The 26,581-nt window shown below is 38.1% G+C and overlaps 1 protein-coding gene and 1 non-coding gene across 2 annotated transcripts; one reads left to right on the forward strand and one right to left on the reverse strand.

Annotated features, from left to right (window-relative positions):
- The first annotated feature begins 9,577 nt into the window (after positions 1-9,577).
- On the forward strand, positions 9,578-9,683 carry LOC118348543. The gene has a single exon (XR_004801621.1). It is a non-coding gene; the product is annotated as a small nucleolar RNA R71 (small nucleolar RNA).
- A 4,447-nt stretch (positions 9,684-14,130) lies between these two features.
- Positions 14,131-23,029, reverse strand: LOC108985107 (secoisolariciresinol dehydrogenase-like). The gene is made up of 3 exons (XM_018957273.2): positions 22,989-23,029; positions 22,512-22,850; positions 14,131-14,590 (listed from the first exon to the last, which is right to left on the reverse strand). The coding sequence occupies exons 1-3, from the start codon at positions 23,027-23,029 to the stop codon at positions 14,131-14,133; spliced, it is 840 nt and encodes a 279-aa protein (XP_018812818.2).
- Between the last annotated feature and the right edge of the window lie 3,552 nt (positions 23,030-26,581).

The following is a 26,581-nucleotide window of genomic DNA, read 5'->3' on the forward strand; positions in this document are numbered from 1 at the left end:
TGTAAGATCTCATAAGCTACCAGTGTGTTATCAGAAATGAGTCTCCCGGGAACAAAGGCACTTTGGTTGAGGGAGATGAGTTTAGGCAGAATAACCTTCAGCCTGTTGGCAATGGTTTTGGAAACAATTTTGTAAACCACATTACACAAACTAATGGGCCTGAAATCAGTAACTCTCTTGGGGTTTTTAACCTTAGGAATGAGGGTAATGAAGGTATCATTAACCTCCTTCAATGAACCACCTTGGTTAAGTACTTTGAGTGCAAAATTACACACTTGCTCACCCACCACCTCCCAATGCTTTTGGTAGAACTGAGCTGGGAATCCATCAGGGCCCGGGGACCCTAATGGATTCATCTGAAAGATAGCATCTTTAATATGTTCTTTGTTGAAAGGGGTCATTAACCAGGCCTGCATCTCTAAGTCCAGTTTTGATCCCAATGCAAATAGGCAGTTTTCAAAATTAGTGGGGTGTGTAGAGGCAAAAAGGGAAGAGAAAAAACCTGTGAATACACCTCCAATCTCTGCTTGCTCAGTTACAATCCTCCCTTGTGGGACCTCAACCCTTTTAATATAATTGATCTTTCTTCTCTGACTTGCCTGCATATGAAAGTAACGAGTGTTCCTGTCTCCATGTTTGAGCCAGTGTTGTTTTGCCCTTTGGCGCCACTTCAAATCATTTTCTGTCATAGCAGACACCACATCCTCTTGGGCCTTTTCATGCAAGCAAGATGATTGCCTGAGCCAGATTCTTGTAATTCCCCAATGCTTTGTAATCCCTGTGTGATGTTCAAGTTCTGCTGCTTCTTTGTTTTCTGCTTCCAAGCCAGCAGCTCCTGTTGACAAGTATCTAGTTGTTTTCTCAGGTCACTGTCCTCACAACTTGATCTATTGTCCCTCCTCCATGCCTCACTGACTACCTTATGGCATTCTTCCTTTAACTCCCATGCCATCTCATATCTGAAGCACACTCTTCTTTTCCTTCTCTTGTGGCTTGTTCTGCATGTTTCAATGAGGAGTGGTGAATGGTCAGATTTAACTGCTGCAAGAGCAGTGCACGAGCTATGTTTGAAAATATCATTCCACTCCTTATTTCCCATTGCTCTATCAATCTTTTCCTTTGTGAATTCCCTGCCAGCCCTATTATTAGACCATGTAAAGCTTAGTCCCTACGAGTGAATGTCATTAAGGCCACAAAATTCAATTGCTTGCCTAAACTCCTCAATTTGTTTATAGGGTCTGCTTGCTCCACCCATTTTCTCCTTTTGGTGAAGGATCTCATTGAAGTCTCCAGAGCACAGCCAGGCCATGGGCCTAGGGGGTTTGATCATCTTCAAAAGTTGCCAACTGCCTTTCCTTTTTCCAGTATCTGGGTGACCATAGAAACCAATAAATTGCCATGTTGGTCCACAATCATCTTCCTGAATCAGTGCACTGATATGCCATCTAGTGTAATTAATCAATTTGACATTCCATTTATCTTTCCATAAGAGAGCAATACCACCACTTAGTCCCACACAATCAACTGCAAAGCAACCATCCATCATTAGAGTTCTCCTAATCCCTTCCATTCTTTTTGTTCTGCTTTTAGTTTCCACAAGGAAAACTAACAAGGGGCACTTTTCCTTAGATAAATTCCTAAGGACACAAACTGATCGAGGGTTCCCAAGCCCTCGGCAGTTCCACACCAAAATACTCATTGATTTTGGCAGGGCTGGAGACCAGCCTCTGCCTGAACCAGTGAGTCTTCATTTGTGTCATCAAGTCCTTTACTCTTTTTTGAGACCAAGTTGCTATGTGTCTTCCTCCTCTTGCATCCCCTCTGGTAGAAAACTCTGGCTGACCTGTTAGGGGTATCAACCATAGGGTTATCACCATTGCCTTCCTCATGAGTGTCTCTTTCCCGAGCCTTTCTTTTCCACCTTCTAACAGTGCTTACCAAGTCAACCCTACCATGCTTCACGTGATCATTTGAGCTAGCCAACTTGCATGACTCCCTTTCTTGTCCCGAATCCTGCTACCTAGGAACCTGCTGCCTAGGGACATCAAACCTCCTAGTAGGAGCCACCCCCTTCCTTTTTGAACCTTCCCACTTTCCATGATCAAAGGTGGGGTTCCAATTTCCTTCTTTGCACATAAGGTCCTTTTTTGGTGTGTCAGACCCAAAAGATGACACATGCACGTGTGTTGACTGCAGGCCTTCAGTGGATTGATCTTCTAGCTGATCTTGTAACTGGTTCCCAAGGTAGCTACCCTGGACAGGATCAACTCCTACTATTGTTTCTTCTGCTGGTGGTTGGGATTGGACCCCTTGCTTATTTTCTTCCTCATTTTCCACTAGGGACGTGTCTTGCTTTCCCGCCAAAACTTCCACTTCGAGAGCTTTGCCCTTGCACCTTGGTTCTTCACGTGCAACCCGATCCCTGTCTCCTTGTTGTTCATCCTTGCGGTGGTTCCCACCTCCACCACCACCGTACCTACGCCTGTCAAAGATGTTTGTGTTTCTGGGTTGCCCTCATAACCAGGGGCCAAATTGGTATGAAACTTGTTCATCGCCTTGTTGTTCAGCTCTCTGCCTTGTGCAGCTCCTTCCTTTGTGAAATAGCACCCCACACTTGAAGCAAAAGCTTTGTAAACGTTCGTATTTAAACGGAATCCATTGTTGTTTTTCACCTAGCATCAGCCATTTCCCTCTCAGAAGCGGTTGATGGATATCCACCGCTACCCTTACTCTGAGGCATCTCCCCCAAGCTCGCCCATCAGCCTCGGCTTCAACTCTGATAACATGACCAATTGCTTCTGCGAACTGCTGACCAAACTCTTCTGTCATGGTTGCTAGCGGCAGGTTATGCAACTGCACCCAAAAAGGTTCAAACCGAAACTGTAATGCATGAATGGATATTGTTTCATCCACTTCCGACATGGTTAGAAGGTGTCTATCGAAGAACCATGGACGTCCACTTAAGATTCTCTCTTTATCTGTCAGCTTTTGGAATTCTATCAGAAAACATTGTTCTCCCAACTCCTTGAAAATAACCCATCCCTCCAGCTTCCATATTTGAGACATTGTGACCCTAAATCCCTCGCTGTTAACACTCTTTTCAGTTAAGGCCTTCCCTACCAGACAATATTTGCCCCGTGCATCTTCCTCAATGTGAGTTTCTGGGTTGACATGAAAAAAAGAGCTTTCCTCCTTGGAAAGATGTAGCTTCTCCCATTGCGATGCTAAATCCTCTGTTTCCATTATGAACTCACAAGCACAAACCGATACCACAGTACTCACATGAAGTGAGACGTAGACCTCAAAGATGCACGGGGCTTATATATCATTAGACTATATCAAAGATATATATCAAAGGTGCACGTAGACCACAGTACCACAACATTAGACTATATATTTTGGAACAGATGATGATTTTAATTTATATCATTTTGGAGCAATTGATAGAGAAAGTGGAGACACTAATTAAAAAATAGGTGTCAAACTCGATCGGTGGCTTCAATGCACGACAAGCCCTCCTAATTGGAGTTGTAAGCATATATTATTTTCGATTGTCCATTTTATTAATGTAGGATGGATCATTTAAAGATGATTCCTTGAAAATAAAGAAGGAAATCGAAAGAATTAGTTCTCACTGCCAGGTTTGTGCAACTAACGTCCTTTGTGTGTATACTCAATGAGCCTCATGTGTTCTTGATGTTGTGTTTATATTTCTTTGTGACATATTTCTATTTCTAAGGTCTTTCTCTTCTATATGTCATGTGTAATTAGTCATGTCTTTTGCCATTCTCAATAGAGAATGATATCAAATGTAGGTAATAAGTTCCTGGATATACACACACTTACCAAATATTTTAAAAAATTTGTCTCGGTCAGTATTTCTTTTAATAATTTTGTTTGCGAAACTCACGAGAGGTTAAAGAATATAGGAAGTAATTTTTAAGATGCTATTTATTTGGTGAATGGTTACATCATATCCGAGGATGGAGTAGGGATTAAAGCATAAACTCCATTGTTTGTTGTGTTGTACATCAGGTTTTTTTTATTATGAGAGAAATCATCTACAAAGATTATACAATATCTTGAGCCACTCGTACTAGGAACGGTATTACCAAAGGTACATTTACAAAATCTCCAAACATCGGAATAAATTAGATTGAAACAAGTAGAAGCCATAGGCTCACTAGTATTAAGAGGGAATGAGTTGTTTCCCAAGATGACAAGAAATGCAATAAAAAAGACTAGGACTAGTAGATGTAGAACCTACTAAGCCCTTAGACTGTACTCGAGATGTAGATGCATGACCAAGACGAGAGTGCCAAAAGGAAAGTGAGGGTGAAGAAGTGGTGGATGCAACTCCAGCAATGTTAGGGCTAGGAAGGTGGAGGGATGAGAGATGAAACAATCACCCAACTCCATGTCCAATCCCATGTATCTAACTAGTCCAAGGATCCTATACAACAATACCAAGGAAGTCAAACACAATCTTGTAACTAGGTTCACACAATTGGCCCAGAGAGAAGATTGAATGAAAGTTTAGGGATATGAAAAAGATTGGGAAAGATTAGATGTATGGACATCCCTATATTTTGAATGGTCATAGTAAAGCCATTAGTTGTGTGTATTGAAGATGAATGTCATAACGGTGTAGATTTGGTAAATGTAGATCGGTTAGGTGTCATGTGATTGCAACATGCAGAATAAGATCTAAGGAGAGGTTTTACTTGGCAAGACTAAGAGGGCAGAGGAAGATGCATTACTAGAATTGGTGAGAGCCTAGTTGATTAGATCCTTGAGATCAGCTCTGGAGAGGGTGAAAGTAGGCTCAGAAGACTTGCTAGAAGGACCAATGAGATATGTGGGACTCTCAGTATGAGCAGCAATTGTTGTGGGTTGGGGCGCCTTCCAGTGATGCCTACAATTCTCAATAGTGTGTTGTGGATGTCTATGATGTGCTGAAAATATCTGCAAGTACACAAAATCAAGTAGTAAAGTGTTTTTAAAGAAAACGGATGTCGAACCCAAATGGATTAATTATGCTATCGAATACTAAAATTTACTAAATTAATTACTATTTGGTAAACTGAAATTTAAATAATAGATTATCTAAACTAAACTAAAGAAAAGATCATTAAAATTAAGAGTTTAAAGATAATAAGAATAGATCTAGAGCGTTTGATTACACCTAGTAAATCCCACACAATTTATTCTTTCACATTATAGAATTCTAATTATCCCAAGTTGATGATAAAAATCCCTTAACTACTCAATATATTCTCTCGAACAATACATAAATATCTCCAACTAATAACTCTATATCTCTATGTGAATTTAACTAATTAGAGACTCATTAAGTTTTTTGAATTTTTCATGAAAATCACACTAATGACGATAAAGTATCTCTACTTTCACTCAACTAATGGTGGTTAATTTTAGAACTTTAATCACAAAGCACCTCTCGGTCTCTTTGCGATTCAATAGATCAAACAATACTTAGTTAGAAAATTACAAGCATTAAGAACAAAAAATAAACACTCAATCATGGAAATATTGAAAATATAACAACTTAGAATATAAATTATGTGTTCAATGCTATACTACATCAAAACTCTAGAAAAAAAAATTAGTTCGGAATGAAATTGAAAATAATAAGAATAAAACTAGTGTTTTTCGTTGGAGTTGGTTGATGAAGCATGAAGCTCTCGCCTCTACCCTCCAGATCGGCCTCTTCCAGATCTACTATCTAGAATATTTTCACTCTAAACGCAAGACTTTCGTAAAAACTAACTCCCCTACTCATCACACAAGATGAGATTAAATAGATGTCAAAACTCAAATCTGGAAATAAGATAAATGCGGCTACAATCTAGCCTAAAGATCTAGAAAATAGTTTCTAAATAAAGATAAATGTTAACATAAAAGAAATTATCCCAAGAATAAAGAGATTATCTAAAATGGAAGATTCAGTAATAAGCGGCTTGATTTACGGTGTTTGGGAGGATTTGGTGGTCAACAGATTGATTGCAGAACTCGGAAGGGTCCCACCGGGTAGATGTCGTGCGTGTTGAATATAGTTGGTCTCCTTGCCTACCGAGAGGAAAGACTCCCAATCAGTATGATAGAATCCTCTTGCCAACCTACCGAGCGGTAAAGTTCCTTGCCTTTGCTAGTTGTTGCCTATGATGTCATTTTGGTTGGTTGCTTGAGTTGGTCGTTTAGACTGGTCGCCCAATCTAGTCGGTCGGAGCCTTGCGCCAAGTCTTCTCACCCAGAAGGTAAAATATCTCACTTATCCCTAACTCTTATTGTGCCTTCTGATCGAGAATTTCCTAGTCTAAATCTCCTCGGCTCTGTTTAGAACTCGGTGCCTCTCATCGATTTGGATCCGTAGTCTCTTCTTTTAAATCAAAATGCTCTCATTTCGCACTAAATCTTCACATTCATTCAAATCCAAGAAAATGAAGAAAAATATATAGAAATAAAATAAAACCAATGGTATTGAAGGAAAATGACATTTTTCATAAATAAAATAGTATTAAAAATTATATAAAAATCATAGTTTTATCTTGGTTGGTTGTTCTTTTTGTTTATGTTCTTTGATTGTCATTTTTTTAGGCTTGTTTAGAGATTATTGGTTTTATTATATAGGCCTGTTTAGTCTTGGTCTTATTATAGTTGTTTAGTTTGTTTACCTGCTTTATGTTTGTTGGTTTGTATTTGGGAGGGTTCTATTTGCTTATTTGTAATCTCCTAGATGTTTCGCTTGTAACCACAATATTCATCTGCCATAAGTGAGGGCATATTGATAAATTTGGGACGGAGCCACTATGTGTGTGGCTATCAGCTCTTCAAAAAAAAAAAAAAAAAACAATACTCTCCACTAATTGTAGAACAGAAACTATTACCAAGGAGCAATAGGTCATTATTAAGTTTGTGAGGTAAGGCTAGGGAGAAAGCTACAAAGAAAATTTAAGATTCAAACAAAACAAGAGAACTTAAGTTTGAGCACAAACATACAAATAGAGTATTCTCATTTCTAACATCCCTTCTCAATCATTGTAAATCTGTTAACATACCTCTTCTTTTGTTCTTTCAAGTATCAATCTCTTTACCCCGCTATTCGCCATGTTGGACTTTCTTTTCTTTTTTTCTTTTTTCTTTTTTTTTCATTATGAAAATATTCCATACCTTTTCGACTATCTTTGTGGATGACTCTCGTCAACCTTTTCTTGTTGGTCACATAGTAGACAAGTTGACTTTTCACACCCCCAAACTTATTACTTTGATAATATTGCTATAATTAACTTTACTTGCAGAGCTTCTACTTCTCTTGCCTTTCATGCTCTTGTGAGTCTGTGACTCTGTCTAAATTTTGTTCTCTTGAAAGGTAAGGAAATCAGTGTTTAAGCTCAAATAGGGTAGGGAATATGAGATTTGCAAGAAAGAAAAATACAAGGCTAAAATATAATTCAATAAAGCTCAAAGTGGTGGCTAGGGATAACGATAATAAACTGGTAAACTTGAAAGGCTCAATCAGTCCAAAAAAATGCCTTAATCATTTCCCCAGTAATATTCTGTCTAGGATTTTGCCTCGAGTGTAATTAAACAAATTCTAGAGTAAGTTGAGATCATACAAATTCACAAAATTCACATAAAATTTCTCTAGGTATGCAAAACGATTAATGATCATAAGAAGCATTCATTGAATATAGAAAATATCAAATTAAGTAAGATCAAGTAAAGAATTAACAACTAGACTTAAGTAATGAGAATTTTTCCTAAAAATTATATTCAATTTCAATCATATTCTTATTATAGGCTTTTTATTCATCAAACCATACTTTTTTTTATCATCATCATCAATTATTATTACTATTATTTTAAATAAAGAAAATAATATCATTTCCCCCTAAACTCGAATAACAAATTATCCTCAATGGTAAAAAGGAAGAAAAACTAAAGCAAAAAATGAGAGAAGGTAAGAGATGTACCCTTTTTTTCTGGTATCCAATTGAATATTTTCCTTGAAGGTGCAGCCGTGTACCCCTTGGAGATCTCCTTGGCCACTTCGTTCCTTAAATTTGATGGAAGTGATTTGAGTTCTAGCTTGGGTGGTTCCTTAAGTGGTAGCTTTGGAAATTTAGCTCCATAAGTCTCGTCGGTCATGACCACATCTCGGTCACTTATTTGAAAACAAAAATGTACCTCAGAAGGGAAGTCCATAGATTTAAATACGTCAAAAGTGACCTACTCCTTGTCGACCCTCAAAATGAGTTTCCCTTGTTGGGCATCGATTAAAGTTCTCCCCATCGCAAGGAAAGGTCGGCCCAGTATCAAAGGGATCTCCTCGTCCTCCTCCATATCGAGCACAATGAAGTCGGCCGGGAAGATGAACTTATCAAGTTTCACTAGTACTTCCTCAATGAGTCCTCTAGGGTATTTAATAGATATGTCCGCCAATTGTAGAGAGATAGTGGTCGGCTTTGCTTCTCTAAGGCCAGGTTCCTTAGGCAGCAGTTTCTTTTGTAAAATTGCATTGCTCTCGTCGGTTAGCATTACAGTCTTATGCGTCCAACTTCAGTTTGTTTAATAATATATCCTTAAAAAATTTTGCATATTTAAGCATTTGCTCTAAACCTTCATTGAGAGGAATATTAATATACAGTTGCTTAAATATACTAAGAAATTTAGAGGACTGATTACCAATCTTATTTTTTGTTAATCTTTGTGGAAAAGGAATTGGTGGATCAGAAATTGAAGGAGAATAAGTTTCAGATATATGAGTGGGCATTAATAACATTCTAACAATATTTATTGTCTGTGGCTGGTCATATGTCTCCCACTTCTTAATGTTGCTTGGATTGGTCACAATGTTGCTTGGTAAAGTCCTTGTTGTCCTCTCGGTAAGTATGTTTAAGAGCTGACCGATTTGTGCCTCAAGATTACCGATTGAAGCCGAGTTTTTTTGGCTCACAATATCAGTCTTTGGCATGCAAGCCAAGTTGTTTTGGATCACCATATCAGTCTTTATGTACTGCATAATCATATCTTCAAGTGTTAACTTCTTCTTGTGTTGTGGAAACTGTTGGGGTGGTTTAGTCAGCACTTAGTTATTGTTCCATAGAAAGTTAGAGTGATTTCTCCATCCATGATTGAACGTATTTGAGTAAAGATTATTTTAACGTTGGAAACTGGACACATAATGGGCTTGTTCATAACTCGGTTGGGCAAACGGATTCCCCACTTGGCAATCTACACTTGAATGATTTCCTGCGCAATCATCACAAACAACATTAGTTTGAATATCATTAATGTTATCTTACCCAGTTGTTGTGATAGATTTGCCATCTACGCCGCCAATGTGGTAATAGAATCAAGTTCAAAAACGCTAGCCGTCTTTCTTGATATTGCTCTCTCCACAGACCATTGATAGTTGTTGGATGGCAATTCTTCCTAAAGTTCATATGCAGCTTCATGGGTCCTACTTATTGATACTCCTCCTACAGCCACATCAACAATAGATCAATTTGTGGGTCCAAAACTATTGTAAAATGTTTGTACTTAAAGCCAAGCTAGGAGGTCGTGATGTGGACACTTGCGCAATAAACCTTGAATCTCTCATATGCCTCATATAATGATTCACCCTCAAATCGGGCGAAGGTAGTGATATCATTCCTTAACTTCACTGTCTTGGCCGGAAGGAAATATTTTGCTAAGAATTTTTGGGCCAACTCCTCCCAGGTGGTGATGATGCCAGGTAGCAAAGAGTTCAACAAAGCTTTTGCTTTTTCCCTAAGTGAGAAAGGAAAAATTCTCAGTCAAATCACATCATCTGTCACTCTTTTGTGTTTAAAAGTATCACAAATTTCTAGGCTGGCCGCCTTATACTACATGTCGCCCCACTGACAAAGGGCATAGCATAGTCTCTTAATGTCTTGTGCTCCTGGTTGGCTATATTAAATTTAAATGCAGCGACCTCTTTCTTTTTTCTCTTTACTAATTCGACATATGGTTTTTTCAATCTCGAGATCGAAAAGTGTATGCTCTAATGATTTACATCGGGGCATGCACCTCTAATTCCTGAAAAGAAAAATCAAACTGAGATCCAATTTAAACTAATAAAATAAAATCCAAAGTACTAAAAATCTAGCTAGTATCAATATCAATAACTAATAACTAATCACCGGCAATGGCGCCAAAAACTTGTTGTACTAAAAATATCTGCAAGTGCACAGAATTGTAACAAGTAGATGTTGTGTGCACTGAATATAACTGGTCTCCTCGCCTACCGAGAGGAAAGACTCTTTACCGGGATGATAGAACTCTCTCACCAACCTACAGAGCAGTAAAGCTACTCGCATTTTCTAGTTGTTGCCCACGATGTCGTTTAGGTTGGTTGCTTAAGTTGATCGCTTAGACTGGTCGCCCAATCTAGCCACCCGGAGCCATGCGCTATGTCTTCTCGCCCAGAAAGTAAAATGTCTCGCTTATCGCCTAACTCTTGTCACACCTTCAGGAAGCAAATTTCTTAGCCCAAATCTCCTCAACTCTCTTCAGATCTTGCTGTCTCTCATTGGTCTAGATCCGTAGTCTCTTATTTTATATCAAAATGCCCTCCTTTCGCACTAAATCTTCTCAATCTTTCAAATCCAAGAAAATAAAGAAAAATATATAGAAATAAAATAAAATCAATAGTATTGAAGGAAAAATGACATTTATTATAAATAAAAGAATAATAAAAATCACACTTATTTGTCTACAATAGCAACAATATTCCTGATTCTTGGAAGGAGGGCGATGAGGGCTCGCGTTTTCAAGTGGCTCTGGTTGAGAAGATGATGAACTAGAAGATGTGGTAGATTAGACTGAATTGGTATGATGGGAAAGCAATGTCTAGAAGTGAGCCTCTTCTCGAACAAGGCTAAAAACGACTGTGTCCTATGATTGACGAGGTGTCCTATGCTAAAGTTTCACTCAGTGGTTTAAAATCATCACGTAGTGCCATAAAAAACTATTATAGTCAAGTATGTTCTCTCGGTGTATCATATAGTTTAGCATCCTCTGGATCCCTCCAAGCTGGATCTGAGAGAGAAAGCCGGTCAAATAAGATTTGCATGTGGGCAAAATTGTCATTGATACTCTAGCACGGTTCTTGCTTTAGTTGATAGAGATCAAGTATCAGTAAGTACTCTTGGGAACAATCAACCGATAAGTAGGGAGTGAAAAGTATATCCTAGGAAGACTATGACTCATCAAAAGGGCCAAATAAGAAACAATTCATGGAGTGGTAGTATTATGAAACTAAGTGAGAATACGATAATGATTACTCTCCAAATCAATCAAACGAGTCCAAAAGGTGTTATCAGACTCAGTAGAGCCCTTTGTGGATGTCATTATATCTCCAGTTACATAGAGCCAAAGTTTAAGACCCTTGAGAAAGCTACGCATAAATTAAGCCCAAATAGTGTAGTTTGTACCATCCAAAATAATGGGAATTGGACATGAAATACAATTTTGAATCATTGCTAGAGATATTATGAAAACATAGACTAGAAATATGAAATCAGGGCAAACATTTAAGTAGAAAACATCTGATCAACTGTCAGAGTCAACGGTCAAAAGTCGACGATCAATGGTGCTGATGGAGGTCATGTGGATGCTTAGGTGATAGAGGGACACGTGCACATGGGTGAAGCAGAAGCTCTGACGAACATGGAGGTGCAAGAAGGCATGGTAGAAACTTCTTGCGATGCGTGAAGACTCTAGTTGGAGATCTGGATGTAGCTCTGAGTAGTTCTTTGTTGGAGGATTCCAACAGTATGTTGAAACCTTTGAAAAGATACTAGAAAGAAGCTTAAAAGATCGTTGGAACGACGAGTGGTACCGGAAAAAAGTTAAACAGAATAGCTCCCCCAGAAAAAATAAAATAGGTAGAATTTTTACCAGGTGATTTAGAAGGAATTCTCTGATACCATGTTGGGATCAATATTAATTAATCACAAAACGAATACTCTATACAAGGTGGCCTATATAAAGGAGACCAAAGGTTATACTAGAGACATTATCAAGGAAGATGATTCTATATATTCGTGGAGGGGACTTTCCCTTTTCAATATCTAGGGGTGCCTATAATTCTGGGGCATCTTAAGCAATCTCATCTTGAAGGCATGGGGAATAAGTGAGGCAAAAAATCAGTGGTTTGAAGATGAGGCTTCTGTCTATCGGCAAAAAACTTATTCTCTTAAGGCATGTTATATCCAGAAGGCCCTTCACCTTTTTGTTGTTTTGCAAGTCCCTCAAGCTACTATCAACACGATTCATAGGTTGATGAGTTATTTCCTTTGGGGAGAATCCAATGGGTGAGATAGAAAGAAATGGGTGGCTTGGAAACATATTTGCAACCCAGTGGAAGAAGGGGGACTCAGTTTACGGCATCTACAGGACTCTCAAAGAGCCTTACATATACATTTTGCTTGGAACCTTCTACAAGGTACTTCTCTATAAGCTAATTTTTTCAAAGCTAAATATGTGGGATTAAAACCTTGGTTTCTAGTAGATGCTACTAAAGGGTCAAGATTTTGGAGAATGGTTGCTAATTATATTCCGTTGCTGTTGAATAACTCTAAATGGAAGATTAACGAATGAGAAATTTTTTGCTGGTATGATAAATGGAGGGATAATAGTCCTCTAATTAATGAGATGCCATTAGTGGGTTCAATTCTGCTAAAAGTTAAAGAGAATAGATTGCCGGATAGTTGGGATGTGGATCTTCTTGAGAACTTAGTAGGTCAAGATAATCTGGATGATATTATAGTCGCTTTATCTGGGCCTAATTCCGAAAACGATGTACTAGTTTGGACTCCTACAGAGACATGTATGTTCTCTACCAAATCTGTGTGGCATTATACTCGTTTCAGAGGTTCCTCTCTTGATTGGCATGCTTGGATTTGGCATAAAAGCCTTCCGTTAAGAATGTCTATCCATTTTTGGATGGCTTGGCATATGGCCTTGAGTGTGGATGATAGATTGCGCCGTATTAGTATTCCCCTTGTTCCCAAATGTGATTATTATATTGTAGGCCATCATGAAGATATTAACCATGTTCTATTTGAGGATGAATTTCCTCAAAAAGTATGGTCTTTTTTGGCAACCTTTTTGGTATTCCTCTTGGTAGATCTTGGAAATCTAATTCTATGACTTGGTTCAGGCATTCTAGCTCTTCCTCCCAGGTGGGTTTTATAATTGTTGTCATGCCCATTATTGTTACTTGGAGTCTTTGGAGGAGAGGATGTCTTGCTCGAATGGAAGGTAATTTGGAAACTCATGAAGCTGTTGTTCATTCTATTTGTGTGTGGATAGGCTCCCTTTATCATGCGGCTTAGAACCCCAATAGGTTGTTCCGCTGGGATAGCATTATCCTGGAGGCCCAACGGATTAAATTGGTTGCACCGAAAGCTAACTATTGCAAAGTGGTAAAGTGGCTTAAGCCGCCGCCAGGGTGGTTCAAGTTGAACACGGATGGTAGTAGTCTCGGTAACCCGGGCTCTTGTGGCATTGGTGGTGTTATTCATAATGATTTAGGTCTGCTTGCCCAGGCCTTTGCCTATCCTATTGGTTTTCGATCAAACAATAGAGCAGAACTCCTAGCGCTCCTTAAAGGTTTAAGGCTTTGCAAATCATTAAATATTTCAAATGTGATAGTAGAGATTGATTCGATGGTGGTTATTTCTTGGTGGAATAGAGGGCGATGTGGTGTTCGATACCTGGAGGATTTTTGGGAAGAGCTTGTTTGTTTGACTTGTACTCTCAATTGTCGTTTCCAGCATGTGTTCCGTGAAGATCATAAGGGAAAATCTTGATTCAATTACTGTGCTATTGAACAATTATCCACCTTGAACATACCCTCTACGTACCTATTTAAATATTATAGTAATGAGAAAACCTCTTTATAAAGAATAAAATACTCGATTCAAGATTAGAAACGGAATATGCTATTAAATTTCAATTATTGAACATCATGGGAAATTATTTAGATCTCAACATACAAACATTACGATTGAGACTCGTGGTTACGCTTAAAACATGCATATATATATGCTTGGAAAAAAGATGACCATAATGTTTTTGTTCTTAGGTGTAGAACTTTTGTATGGTCTTTGTAAAAGCTACATTGGTTGCGCTATAACCCCCATCCATGACTAGGTTGAGCCCACTCACGTACTTGGACTCCTCTCTCGCCAAGAACAGCGTTGCCTCTGCCAAATCTCCTGCTTCCAAAACTGGCCCTTTCAAATTTGCCGCGGAGGATAAAATCTCTTCCGCCTTTTCCTTCTTCTCTATTCCCATCCCTTTTAGGAATAAAGGGGTGGCCGCACCATATGGTGATATGCAATTGACTCTAATTCTGTACTGACCCAACTCAACACATAAATTCTTTGTTAGTCCCACAACGGCATGCTTGGACGCCGGGTAGCTGTGTGAGGCCAATCCATGTGACTGTGTTACACAGCTTGCGGTGAATAGAAAGGTGCCCCTTTTCGCTGGACTCATTACTTTGGCCGCCTGTTTTGCCCCCAGAAATGACCCCAAGGGTAACACCCGGGCCAAGCAAGGAATTCGGGTCTGAAATTTTTATGACGAAGCCCACTTGAAATTTGCAATTATTGTTGGATTAGACTACGAGCTCAAATTTGTTTTTATATTATTTTTTATGGATATCGAATCATTTCTGGGATTTTGCCGACTAGGTTTAAATGTTTAAATATGTTGGATTAGGTGAAGTTTTTATTGGACTGAAAATTAGTGGGAGAAGTTATATATATATATATATATATATATTAGAGGTTAATCGAGATCCAAATTTTTTTTAAGGAAAAAGCCCCATCTAAAACACAAGACGAGAAAATCCCTTTAGTCTCCATGCCATGCACGCCACGCACATGTTATTTTCACTTCATGCACGTCTCTCCTTCCTGCTTTCTCTAGGGTTTTATTTTTCGGTTTCCCATATATATATTCCAAAGTTAACTTCATAGTTCACGCTCATTCCTCATGATTTATCGTTCATCTTCAACTCTAGATTAAGTAGCCATCCCGTTGCTGCCATCTCCCCCGTCTGCCACCATCCACTGCTTTTCGGCCACTCCACATGCAGAAATGATCACAGAACCACCCAGTCACGGCTCACCTAGCTGCCGCACAAAATCACCGCGGCCCGGTCCTCACCCACTTAGAAAAAAAAAAACACCATCCCCACGTGAAAACTGACGCCACCAATAGCATGGCCGTGAACCCACGTCGGAAAACACCACCATGGAAGCCGCTGCTCTGCCACTGCACCACCCACGGAGACGCTGCTTAACCATCATCGAGAGCCAAGAACAAACAGAAACTACACCGTAGCCTCCCACGTAGTTGCACCCTCACGGTTTACCTGCAGCCCACAACCTCTGTTACATCCAGCAGCCTCGCCACCATGCTCAGCCCACACGAAATCGTAAGTACCTCTGTTTCGATGTTCAAAAACAGAGTATCTTTGTCTCAAATACCCACTGCCCTTAAGCCACTACCAACGCAGCCGCATAAGATGCTGTTGAAAGCAGAAGTCGCCGGAGGACAAGCTTCCACCATTGGACACTGCCCCGGGTGACCCCAGTCCGCCGCACGTGGCCTCAAGTTCCCCCGTAAGCTCACGCCATTTCTGGTGTGTTCCTCTGTTTTCTCTCGGTGTCTCCCTCATTCCCTCATCATGTGTCTCTCTCTCTCGCTCACCTTTCCCTTTCTTTCTTTCGTGCTCAACCTAGCTCGACGACACCTCCATTCCACTCTAGTCGCGCCACCGTAGCTCCTCCAACTAGCCGTCGAGCCATGCCCCTCCACGCATACTCTCGGTTTAGTCGTAAGTCATTGCCGCTGCACTTCGTTTCTTTTGTTTTCCATGTTGTTGTGTATATATATTTATATATATATATATATATATATATATATGGGTAAGTCTGTAACCTAATAGAATAGGAGTAATAACTGTTATGCCCTCTGATCATGTTTTCAAATGACGAAGAATTTCGTAAGCTATTGCATAGTTGATCTAATAAATAAATAAACTTACATTGTTACTTTTGAGATTACAAGTTTCATTATTGTGTTTTAAACCTTTAATAAGTATTTGTAAACTTTAAAATTTTCCAAGTTTACATAAATGATTTTGATAAGTTGGGTTTTTTTAAGAGACTGATATTTTAACGGAATATTTATCTTGTAAATGTTGACAAATTTTTGAAGTGATCGGTAAGTGCAAAATCTTATTTTGAATCCTTTTAAAAGAGTATTTTTTATTTAAACAAAAGTACGATTATCTATTTATAATGACTTCGATATAGTTATGTTATTTTAGTTTTATAAATTATAGTAAGATCTCAATCATAAATAAGTTAGAATTTAATGTTTTAGTCGGAGTTATTATGTTGGATATTGATGAGTTTAGAAAGCGATGTTGGTATTTTAGGAATAATGAGAATTTTGGATTTGAGAAATTAAAAATGGATTATTTTATAAGTTTTAGGCTTGAATATCGAAATACAAGATTGATTGGAAATTTATGAAAGTTTATGTGATTTTCTTATAGGTAACGATTATTTTTCGTTTGGCATTGTTGAGGAAACTTTCGAAAAGCTAAGAAGTTCAGGTAAGCGAGGTTCCTATGCTAGGCTTTACACGAATTATTGAGACTGAGGTTGAGTTTCTGAAAACTTTGCATATTTTGTGATGAAATGAGAACTTGGGAAAAACAAAACCAACCTTGGTCCTTTATTTGCATACTCATGAAATCTGTGTGGAAAAGGAAAATTATTTTCTGACATGCATTGTGTAGACATGAGCTAACTTTTCTTATATGTCTCTAAAATCTGAAAAAGAGCGATATTTGAGAATTCTGAAAAATTGTGCATTTATTTATAAAGATGCTCCGACTTTTGTTTTCAGTATGTAAGAATGACCTGGTTATGTTTTGGTATTTTGTTCTATTTTGGATATGGCATTTGAAAACCTTTGGCATGATGTACTGATTTTGTATCTGACTCTGTCTCTGCTCTGCTTTGTTATGCTCTGCTCTGTTTGGGTTGGTACCAATTTCTCTGTCTCTGAGTGCACCCACGTTGGAAACAAAGTGGTTTTATAGTGGTATTTCATGTGTGCACACTCGGGGCTCCGAGAAAAATAAGGAAAAGATTTCACCTCTCTCTCTACCCGGTTTGGCCACCGGGGATAGCACAACCCTACCACAGGAGTAAAACATGGTCTCTGCTCTGTGAGATGTTCTGTTTTGATGTGATGATGATGCTCAGGTTATGTTATACCAAAGTACTCTGGATTTTATGTGTCTTAAAACCATCGCTCTGTTACTTTCGAAAACATGTTTTGTTCTGCATGATAATTCTGGAAAATATTTTGTTTTGAATGCTGTACTTTGTAAATGCTCATATTTGCACGCTAGCATATGTCCTCTGCTTACTGAGTTGTTGATAACTCACCCCTTTATCTCCATATATTTTTCAGATAATTTTGATGGTCCAGTTGGAGAACAAGAATAGGAAATTTTAACAAGGTATGATGATCATAGTGGAAAAAGTGTCTGATGGTACAAGTGCTTATTAAGAGTCGTAGTCATAAATTGATTTATTTTCGGTTACTTTGATTTGATGAATTAAGGATATTTTCGAGTCTTTGGAGAGTTTTTAATTTATGTTATTGAGAATTTCTTTATTGTCTTTATGAAGGAACATAGATTTTTGGGTTGAGTAAATGAATTAATATTTTTTGAAAGTTTCTGGATTCATAGTTGTATTATCGAAGTTCATATTAGGTATAACAGCCCGCTAGATATTCATTGGTGGAATTTCTATTGATTTTAGGAATCTCGTGAAAATTCCATAAGTTTTTACAAATCGACCAATCGCATAGGTTTTAGTCTATCAACATAGTCAGTGTTATCACTCACTATGGTGCAAGTAATATGAGTTTAATTATTTGAGGTAGTTAGAAGTGTCAGAATGCGTTATGGTCTACGCCATTAGACTCAGAGGATTATTTTGGATTTTGTGGCGCATTAACTTATTTTCATAATTCCGGACGAAACGTTTGTTGAAAATTATGAAATTATTTTTAGGGGCACTTCGGGGTTGAATTTCGTTAAACGATTTTCACTATAAGTTAATATGAATATTTAGAATTTTTTAGTACTAAGTTTATTATGTATTTTTTTGGAGTGAATAGTAATCTCGATAAGCGCACCCATTGCAGTGTTTTCAAAATCACAGTGTGGAATGTTCAAATTAGGTTAGAGAAGTTTTATTTGGACACTTGGCAAGATTTTAGCCACACTTAGTGAATGGTATTAGGCACTTGACACAAAGAAGAACCATTAGATAGATTTGTGAAGGAATCAAGGTGTGAGATCATGCCACCTAAGCAAAGTTGTGTTTCATCTGTTCAACCAAATTGTGCCAGACCAAAGAGGGTTTCAACCCTAGCAAAACCCTAAATGATTGGAATCCAATTGAAACCCCAAAAGCTTGGTTGAAACCAAAACCCTAAATGGTTTTCCCAAACCCTAAAGTTGGCCTCCAAACCCTTTTTAATCCGATTTCTAGCATTGTGTTTAATCACTTGATTAAATCACTTCCACATGCTATTAATTAATCAAATCCTTGTTATGACATCATTATTCAACCTTTTAAACCTTGGGAATTTGATTGGGCCAAGAAAAATTAATTTTGGGCTTGATGGCATCTCAAACCCTAACCAAACCCCCTTTAAACCCCAAATTGAAGCCCACTTGGTGGGGCCCACCAAGGCCCACGAAATTGGCCACCTTGGCAAAGCTTCTTGGAGAAGTTTCCTCCCCACATGGCAGACCATCCACTGCCATTGGCTGCACCCAATAGTGCCTTGATGTGAAGGAGAAATCCACTCCATCAACCTCCATCTTTCACAGCTGCTGCAAGCAGTCTCTGCCCCTCTCTATTCTCCACTTTATGTCACATATCCACATCCAATCAAGGGTCATTCAAGCCCATAACTTCTCCCTCCAGAAGTCTAAAGTCGTGCAAGACATACTTCTCTCCATTTTATCACTTCTTTCTCCCGTTCTTAGAGAGAAACCCAAAAGAGCTCTCTCTTGGGCAGATTTCTGGGACTTTTTACGTGGCCATTTACGACCCTTTGTAAGTATTTTCGCACGATGATTCCTTCACATAAGTTGTTCACCTTTGAGCCTAGTTTTCGTGGATATATTATTAGTCTCATTCCATTCTCATTTGGTCAGTCAAAAGTATTTTTAACCATGGAAAGGTCATTCTGGGCTTGAAGCTGGAGAGTTTGTTATGTTTTGGAAGTTTTGACCAAGCTAATGGACTTAACTTGGTCCGAAAATTTTATGGAGTGTTGTTAACATGTGTTTATGAATGTTCATTGAGGTTTTGTTGCATGAATAAAGCTTTTGATGATAGATTTGCTTAGAGTTAGAAACTTGAAAACTGGAAGTGGAAAAACAGTTTCTGTTTGGTGAAAGTTTGAATATTTCGTGGTTTAATTTTATTCCAAAGGCTTTGATATTTTTATATGATGATCCTAAGCCTCTTATATACATGTTAGGATGTTATTTCGAAGATATTTAGTATTATTTTTAAAGATACGATTTTCTATGCAAGAGGATTTTGGTTAGGCCTAAACTTTGATGTTTTTGAGTTAGATCCATGTTTTATTAAATTTTAGCCATGTGATTTTAAGTTTGATGGTTGGATCTTCTTTAGGACACATTTTTAAACCATGTGATGTGTTAGTTTGAAGATCACATGTCTTTAAGCCATGGATCAAGAGATTGATCATAGTTAGTTGGGAAAATCAGTTTCTGTTTTGGACTAAGTTTAAAACCAAAAACTCCAAGTGTTGTTTTGTGTTTTTTGGTGAGTTTTGTTTGATGTTTTAAAGCATGTTTGATCTTAGGATGATGTTATGAATATGTTAGAAGTAAGATTTGATTTTTTGGAATTCTTGGAGATGTTTTTATTAAGGTCAAAACTTGTGATTTAAGGTTTACTTTTTGTTAAAAAGTTTGGGTCTTTTTACAAAAAGTTTGGTATTGATAATTAGCTTTTTCTTAATGGATAGTTTTAAGGGTGTTTTTAAACTTAGGATAGGAAGATCTTTGTTACAAGATTTTGGTTTATTCATGAGTTTTGGAACTTGAAAGAATTGCAACCAAAATAAGACAAATGGCCTATGTAGGTTTCGGCCATAGTGAGTTTTTCATAGTTGTGATTGGTTTTAAATTTTTCTGAGTTGAGATTTGAGTTTGGGACAAAATTTACATGAGGAATGTAAATTTTGGTAATTTTTTGGAATTAGGATATCAAATCCTTAAGTTAGGGGGTAAAATGGTCATTTACCCACATGTAGAGGGTAAAATGGTAATTTTACTCTAAGTTGTCTCTTTTCACATTTCTAATTGTTAGTAATTAATTTCTAACTTTTAGAATAACCTTTTACAGTTCCTCGTGTTTCGTGCTTTATTCTAGTAGAACGCGACGATCGAGGTAAGTTAGCTTTTAACTTACTATCATTTAATGTGTATGAGTGATAAGTAAGGGAACTAAATTGTATGTATGCATGTTATCATATGTGTCATGCCAAGTCATTACATATTTATCTGTTACACAGAATTTATTCTGTCATGAATTATTCATCTGTTACAAAAGATATTCTGTCACGTATTCCTATACATTGCAAGCATGTCATGTTAAGTTAAGTATGTCATCTGTTACATGTATTTCATGTCATGTAAGATTCACTGTCACATGTTATGAAATGTTGTCTGTTATTTGGTATGCCATGTTACGAAATGTTGCATGTTACATGTATGCCATGTTATGAAATGTATTCTGTTACATTTATGTCTTGAAGTATGTCATGTCTGTCATCTTATCTTCATGTCATGTTATGCTACGTCAGGACTTTTGTCTTTTATGTCACGATCATGTTACGTCACGTTACGAAATGTCATGTATGCCAGTTAAGTTATTCATGTCAATCACGACCCTAAGCGCTAGGATGGGGTAATATCCTAGTGAAACTCCTTTGTTCACGCTGGAGTGTCTAAATAGGTGTGAAATTCCCTAGGTTGACAAAGTACAGTCAACAGGTTGCGAATGGGGCCTAATTAGCTGGTCACCGGAGCGCGCCAGGCACTAACGCCGATGGTGCCACACATTACGTTACGTGTGTCCACAGCAAGTGTGGCACAAACAAATAAGTCATGGGGCCACAACAACTGTGGAGCATGAAGTATGGGGCCACAACAACTGTAGAGCATACACTACGTGAGACACAACAATTGTGACACGTAGAATACGTGGGGCCACAACAACTGTGGAGTACGTATTAACGCACCCACAGCTGGTATAGAAACCTGTGATGTGATGCGGTAATCGGCAGGGACACACAACTCAAGGGGACCTGTGTAGTATCCATATGGTCACTTTAATGATTAAGTCTATTGACTAAGATTTCAAGTTCATGTATTTCACGTTCAAGTCATGTTTCAAGTTCACGTTATGTTACGTTCAAGTTTACGTTCACGCAATCATGGTAATCCCATGAGACAAGAATATGTTTCAAGTTCATGTTATGTTATGTACACATTTACGTTATGTTCCAAGTTCACATCTATGTTATGTCATGCTCAAGTTCATGTTCAAATTATGCATGTTCACGTTCATGTTATGTTTTAAATCCATGTTATATTTCAAGTTCATGTTCATGCTATGTTTCAAGTCACGTTCATGCTAAGCTTCAGTTTCAGTTTAAGTTATGCCAGTTATGTTATGTTCTATGTCAAGTTATGCTATGATTACTTATGATTTGATTATGCATTCATACTTTTACTGCCATGCATGCATCATTAACCTGTGTGGAAGTTTTCCGTTAACTTGCTGAGATTTGTAATCAAATCTCACTATGGTAGTCCCAACTACCATTCCCCCCGAATGGTAGATTTTGTTATAGGATCTGAAGGAGAACCGGGAATCGACCAACTGGAAACGGCCGACTAAGCGACGGTGCGACGTAGATGGTATTACAATAGTTACCTCAGATTACTACTTGTATTGGTGGAGTTCAATCTCCAGCACTCTTTTGATCACAACCTTATGGACTATTATTGTGATCTTAGTTGTTTAGTATGTCGTTAAGTATGGAGTATGTTTTAAGTATTTGGGATATTTTAGTTTGGTGCATAGTATTGCTAAAGAAAAAAATTATCCGTTGCGAATATTGCATAATGCTAGATGCATGTTAGGAATATTGTATCCTATATGTCATGAACGGGGGCAGGTAACCTTGTGTTGCATGTCTCGACACTTCAAATGTCCGTCCAATCCCAAGCGGAATTTGGGGGAGTCACATTAGGTATTAAGAGTTAACTCTCCGGACCTCCGGGATCGGGGCGTTACACCAAGACATTCACATCAAAAACAGTCTTGTAATCCTTCTGCTCGTGGTCTAAAATGGATGCTTTGTTTTGGCCAATACAGCCAGCATTGTTGAACATTATGTCTAGTTTTCCATGCTTCGACACCGCAGTATTGACAGCATTCTGGACATCAGACTCGCTAGTGACATCGCAGTGGACGTGGGAAATGGCACCATTGATGCTTTTGTCTTGGGAAACTAAGAAACCAAGCTCATCTTGGACGTCAGCATTGATGACCTTAGCACCATGTTCAGCGAATAGTCTTGCCGTACTCTCACCAATGCCACTTGCACCTCCGGTTATCAAAGCAACCTTGCCTACTAACCTGCATATTCCAAATTCTATTACGGGAGATTTCGAAATATCACAACGAATGACAAAAACTATGGAGAGAGAGAATAATTATATAAAAGCTAGGAAATTAACTCAAATAGGTACCAAAAGCTTTGCTTCTTATTATTACCTCTTAGCAATGGGAGCTAGCAGGGACGATGCGGCGTTCATGATATCGATATTTGTTATTGGTTGTGTTCTCGCGGGGAGTGCTTGCTAATTTGATGTGAGGATATGATCTTGTGATGATCTGGTGATGTTTTATAAGGAGAGAACTCAATTGTAGCAGTTCAGAAACGTTACCTATATGCTGTGTGAAGCCCTATAAAAGTATTGTTGCATGACATCAAGCGTTTGAATTAGAAGTACTCTATCTGACTATTTCTGATTTGCGATTAATGTATTCGAGAATCAAAAAAGAAAACTAGAACAATTTAATAGCTCACAATTCTTTAAATTGAACAAAGTTTTCCAGGCTTGAATTGTATTCGAGAAGGCCAGACTCATTCCAACAAGATACTTATATATACAAAAACACAAGAAAAATTATATCCTTGCCAAATATTACATCAAGACTGATCTTTTCGAGTATCCAACAAAATAGCTTATAATTGTTCTTAATTCGATCTAGTTTCCTTTCATTAGTCCTATAGGGCCTAGCCTCAGCAAAAAAATTCCAGACATGATGTGACACCCCTAGTTCCCGCTTGGGATTGGATAGTGACTGAAACATCAGGACATATAACTCAAGGCTACATACCCCCTGTACATGACAATTAAGATGCAATGCATCTATAATATTCTAGCAGTATGCGATAAATCGCAACGAAAATTCATTTAAATCTAAGTAAGATTTAAAGCAAATTTGTAAAATACTTGGGTAGTGCTAGTGTGCTGCCAAACTTTCACCGTTGGGCGTGCCCAATAGTACAAATTTTACTTTTATTTTTTTCTTCATTTTTTCTTTACCTTTTTTTAACATATTTAAATATTTTTAAAAATTAAAAAAATACACAAATACACTAACAATCACTTCCTTAATCAGTAGGTAAAAGAAAAAAGAAAAAAAGAAATAAATGCATGAGCGGTCAAAATGAGGGGACAAAATGAGGTGGCATAATAGCATTACTCAAATTAATTATCCCAAAAGATTTCATTTTGTTCAAAGTACTTCAAAATAAACAGTGTTTTGAAATCTCCCAAAACAAGAGGGATCTCCAAAAATAAACCATAAACCCCTTTTTCTTTTCTTGTTTCCATTTGACTAAAATATTCCGAGGTCCTTCTCAAAACCCTACAAGGTCTTCTCTATTTGGCCTTGTCCTTGTTAAGTATCCTCCTTAGCTCTTCAAAAAGTTGTAGCACTTCTGTAATGAAATGGTCGATAGCTTCAAGTCTCTCCACTATGGATAGCTCCGAAGAGCTCTCAGGCCTCTTTAGGGCCTCCTTGACTATCCGGGGTGCTAGCCTCTTGTGCTTCCCCCCATGTTCGGTCTCTTGTCCTGTACCAACTTCTACCATTCCAGATTGGGAATGGTAATGTAAATTATCATGGTGAGATTTCAAGAAATCTCAATAAGGAAACAAACAACATACAATAGATAACATAGGCATATAAAGACAAACCATGAAATGAATGCATAGACATATGCTTGACACAAAAAATTGGCTTATGCAACTTAACTTTTAAATAAAACATATTTTTCATCTTTGCACATTGAACAATATACAAGTAAGATATCGTTAACTCATTGCCTTGTTCACTTCTTGTAGCATATAGTTGGGAACCTCACGGCTCCCCTATGCACCGTTGGTTCCCCACTCGACTGTAGTGATTATGTCATAATCTTTAACTATGCAGCAGTTCATAATTTTGCCTTCACCTCATATGACACGTGTGAGGCACCTACTAGCTTTAGGTGCTACCACGCTCCAGTATCCATTTTACAAGGATCTATTCGAGGCCCGCCGACGATACTTTGTCGACCCAAGGGCTACCACTCCAATTTAAACACTCTAGAGTGGATATAGGACTTCCTCCGAGACAATCCCTCGTCCTAGCATTTTGGGTCGTTTTAAAATATGTACAGACTCTTTTCTCTGAAACTGATATACAACCCAAATGCATGTGGCATAAGACTCGTAACACTTTTCTTTTCCTGGACCATATGAACATGTGAATGCCGTGAGTCATGTAATCATGTAGTCAAACATTGAAAATTCAGGTTACGACTTAAAAATATTAGAAGATTCGAATACTCAGTTTACGACATAGGCAAAGCACTTAACTCATAACCAATAGAAGAACAATGTTTAAACCCGTGCATATACATATAGACATGGCCAAATCATTGAAACTCATAAATCATCTTATAACCAACAACTTGACCTACTATATTCTAACCATACCCAAAAACATCATAACAAGTAAGTATGGCAAGGTCAACATGTAAATCCAATTTCATAGCAAGATATTATCATCAATCAACGAGAGCATACGATAACAAATAAATGCAACGTTTACACGACATATACAAACATTATCTAAAGTAAGTTGATAGTCTACTTATAGAAAATTTGAAGAGTTAACAAATAACAAGCTTAAAATATGTTAAACAATATTACATGAAGACACAAGCAAAAGCCCAAATTAGAGTTGATGCATGTGTGGGAGTGGCTTGTCTAGGGTTTACTCCCTTTTGGCTCATGAACTCCATTTCATGACTAGAAGGGTTCCTCCTACATTCGGACTTCACTCATATGACCAAACACTATAGAGATAAGGGATCGTAGTTTCAACTCAAGAGGGCGGTCGTGGCCTTTCTCTCTTCCAAAATCTCATGCTCACATGTATAATGCTAGTGGTGGGTCAATTCTTCCCTCAAGAAGAAACCCTAGCATTTCCCGAATGTGCATGTGCAGAATAAAGCATGGATCCAACTTCACTCAACATGGCGGTGTGTGTGTGTGGATGAAGATGGGCATATGGTTCTTACCGTGCACGTTCCTTCTTGGGTAGATTCACCACTTTCTTCTTCACTCGTGAGATCTGTTGGATGAAGGTGGAGGGTACATGTATGGTATGGTGTATGGTTGGCAAGAAATGATGACAAAAATGGTGAGAAAATGGCTTAGGCATATTGGAGGAGAAGAGAAGCGCATATTGGAGGAGAAGAGAAGTAAGAGTGAGAACTTGAAATTTGTCCAAAAAGACCCTTCACCCATCGGCCCTTCCATTTTTATAGACATCCTTCCTTATCTCACATTCTAGCCTTGGAAAAGCAAGAGACTCAAGCATGGCCAAAACCCCTCATCCTCCTCATCTTGGTGTCACTTTGGGAAAATCAAGAGTCCCTTTGACAAGTGGTGTGTGAAACCTCTTCATCCGAAACCCAAGTTTCCAAAAGTAACCGTCCTCATGTGTCTTGGTTCAATGAAGCTGATGGCTAAAAAGGTCAAAGCACAAAACCCTCAATCATCCTTGGGAGGATGAACGTGTGCATGCTTGCCACTTGGCAAGTGGTGTGTGTGTGTGGGTTGCCACTTGCATGATATCCCTTCTGTCAATCGAGCGACATCTAGTATAAGGCAGTGTAACACCCCGCTCCCCAATAAAGACATTTTTAGAATTTTTGGAGAGCCAGTGTGCTACTAAACTTGAACTTATAACTTTTCTTTTTCACAACGCGCCAGATGCGAAAGATTCTATAAATAAAACAAAGT

Source organism: Juglans regia, chromosome 5 (assembly GCF_001411555.2).
Source record: "Juglans regia cultivar Chandler chromosome 5, Walnut 2.0, whole genome shotgun sequence".
NCBI classification, from domain to species: domain Eukaryota; kingdom Viridiplantae; phylum Streptophyta; class Magnoliopsida; order Fagales; family Juglandaceae; genus Juglans; species Juglans regia.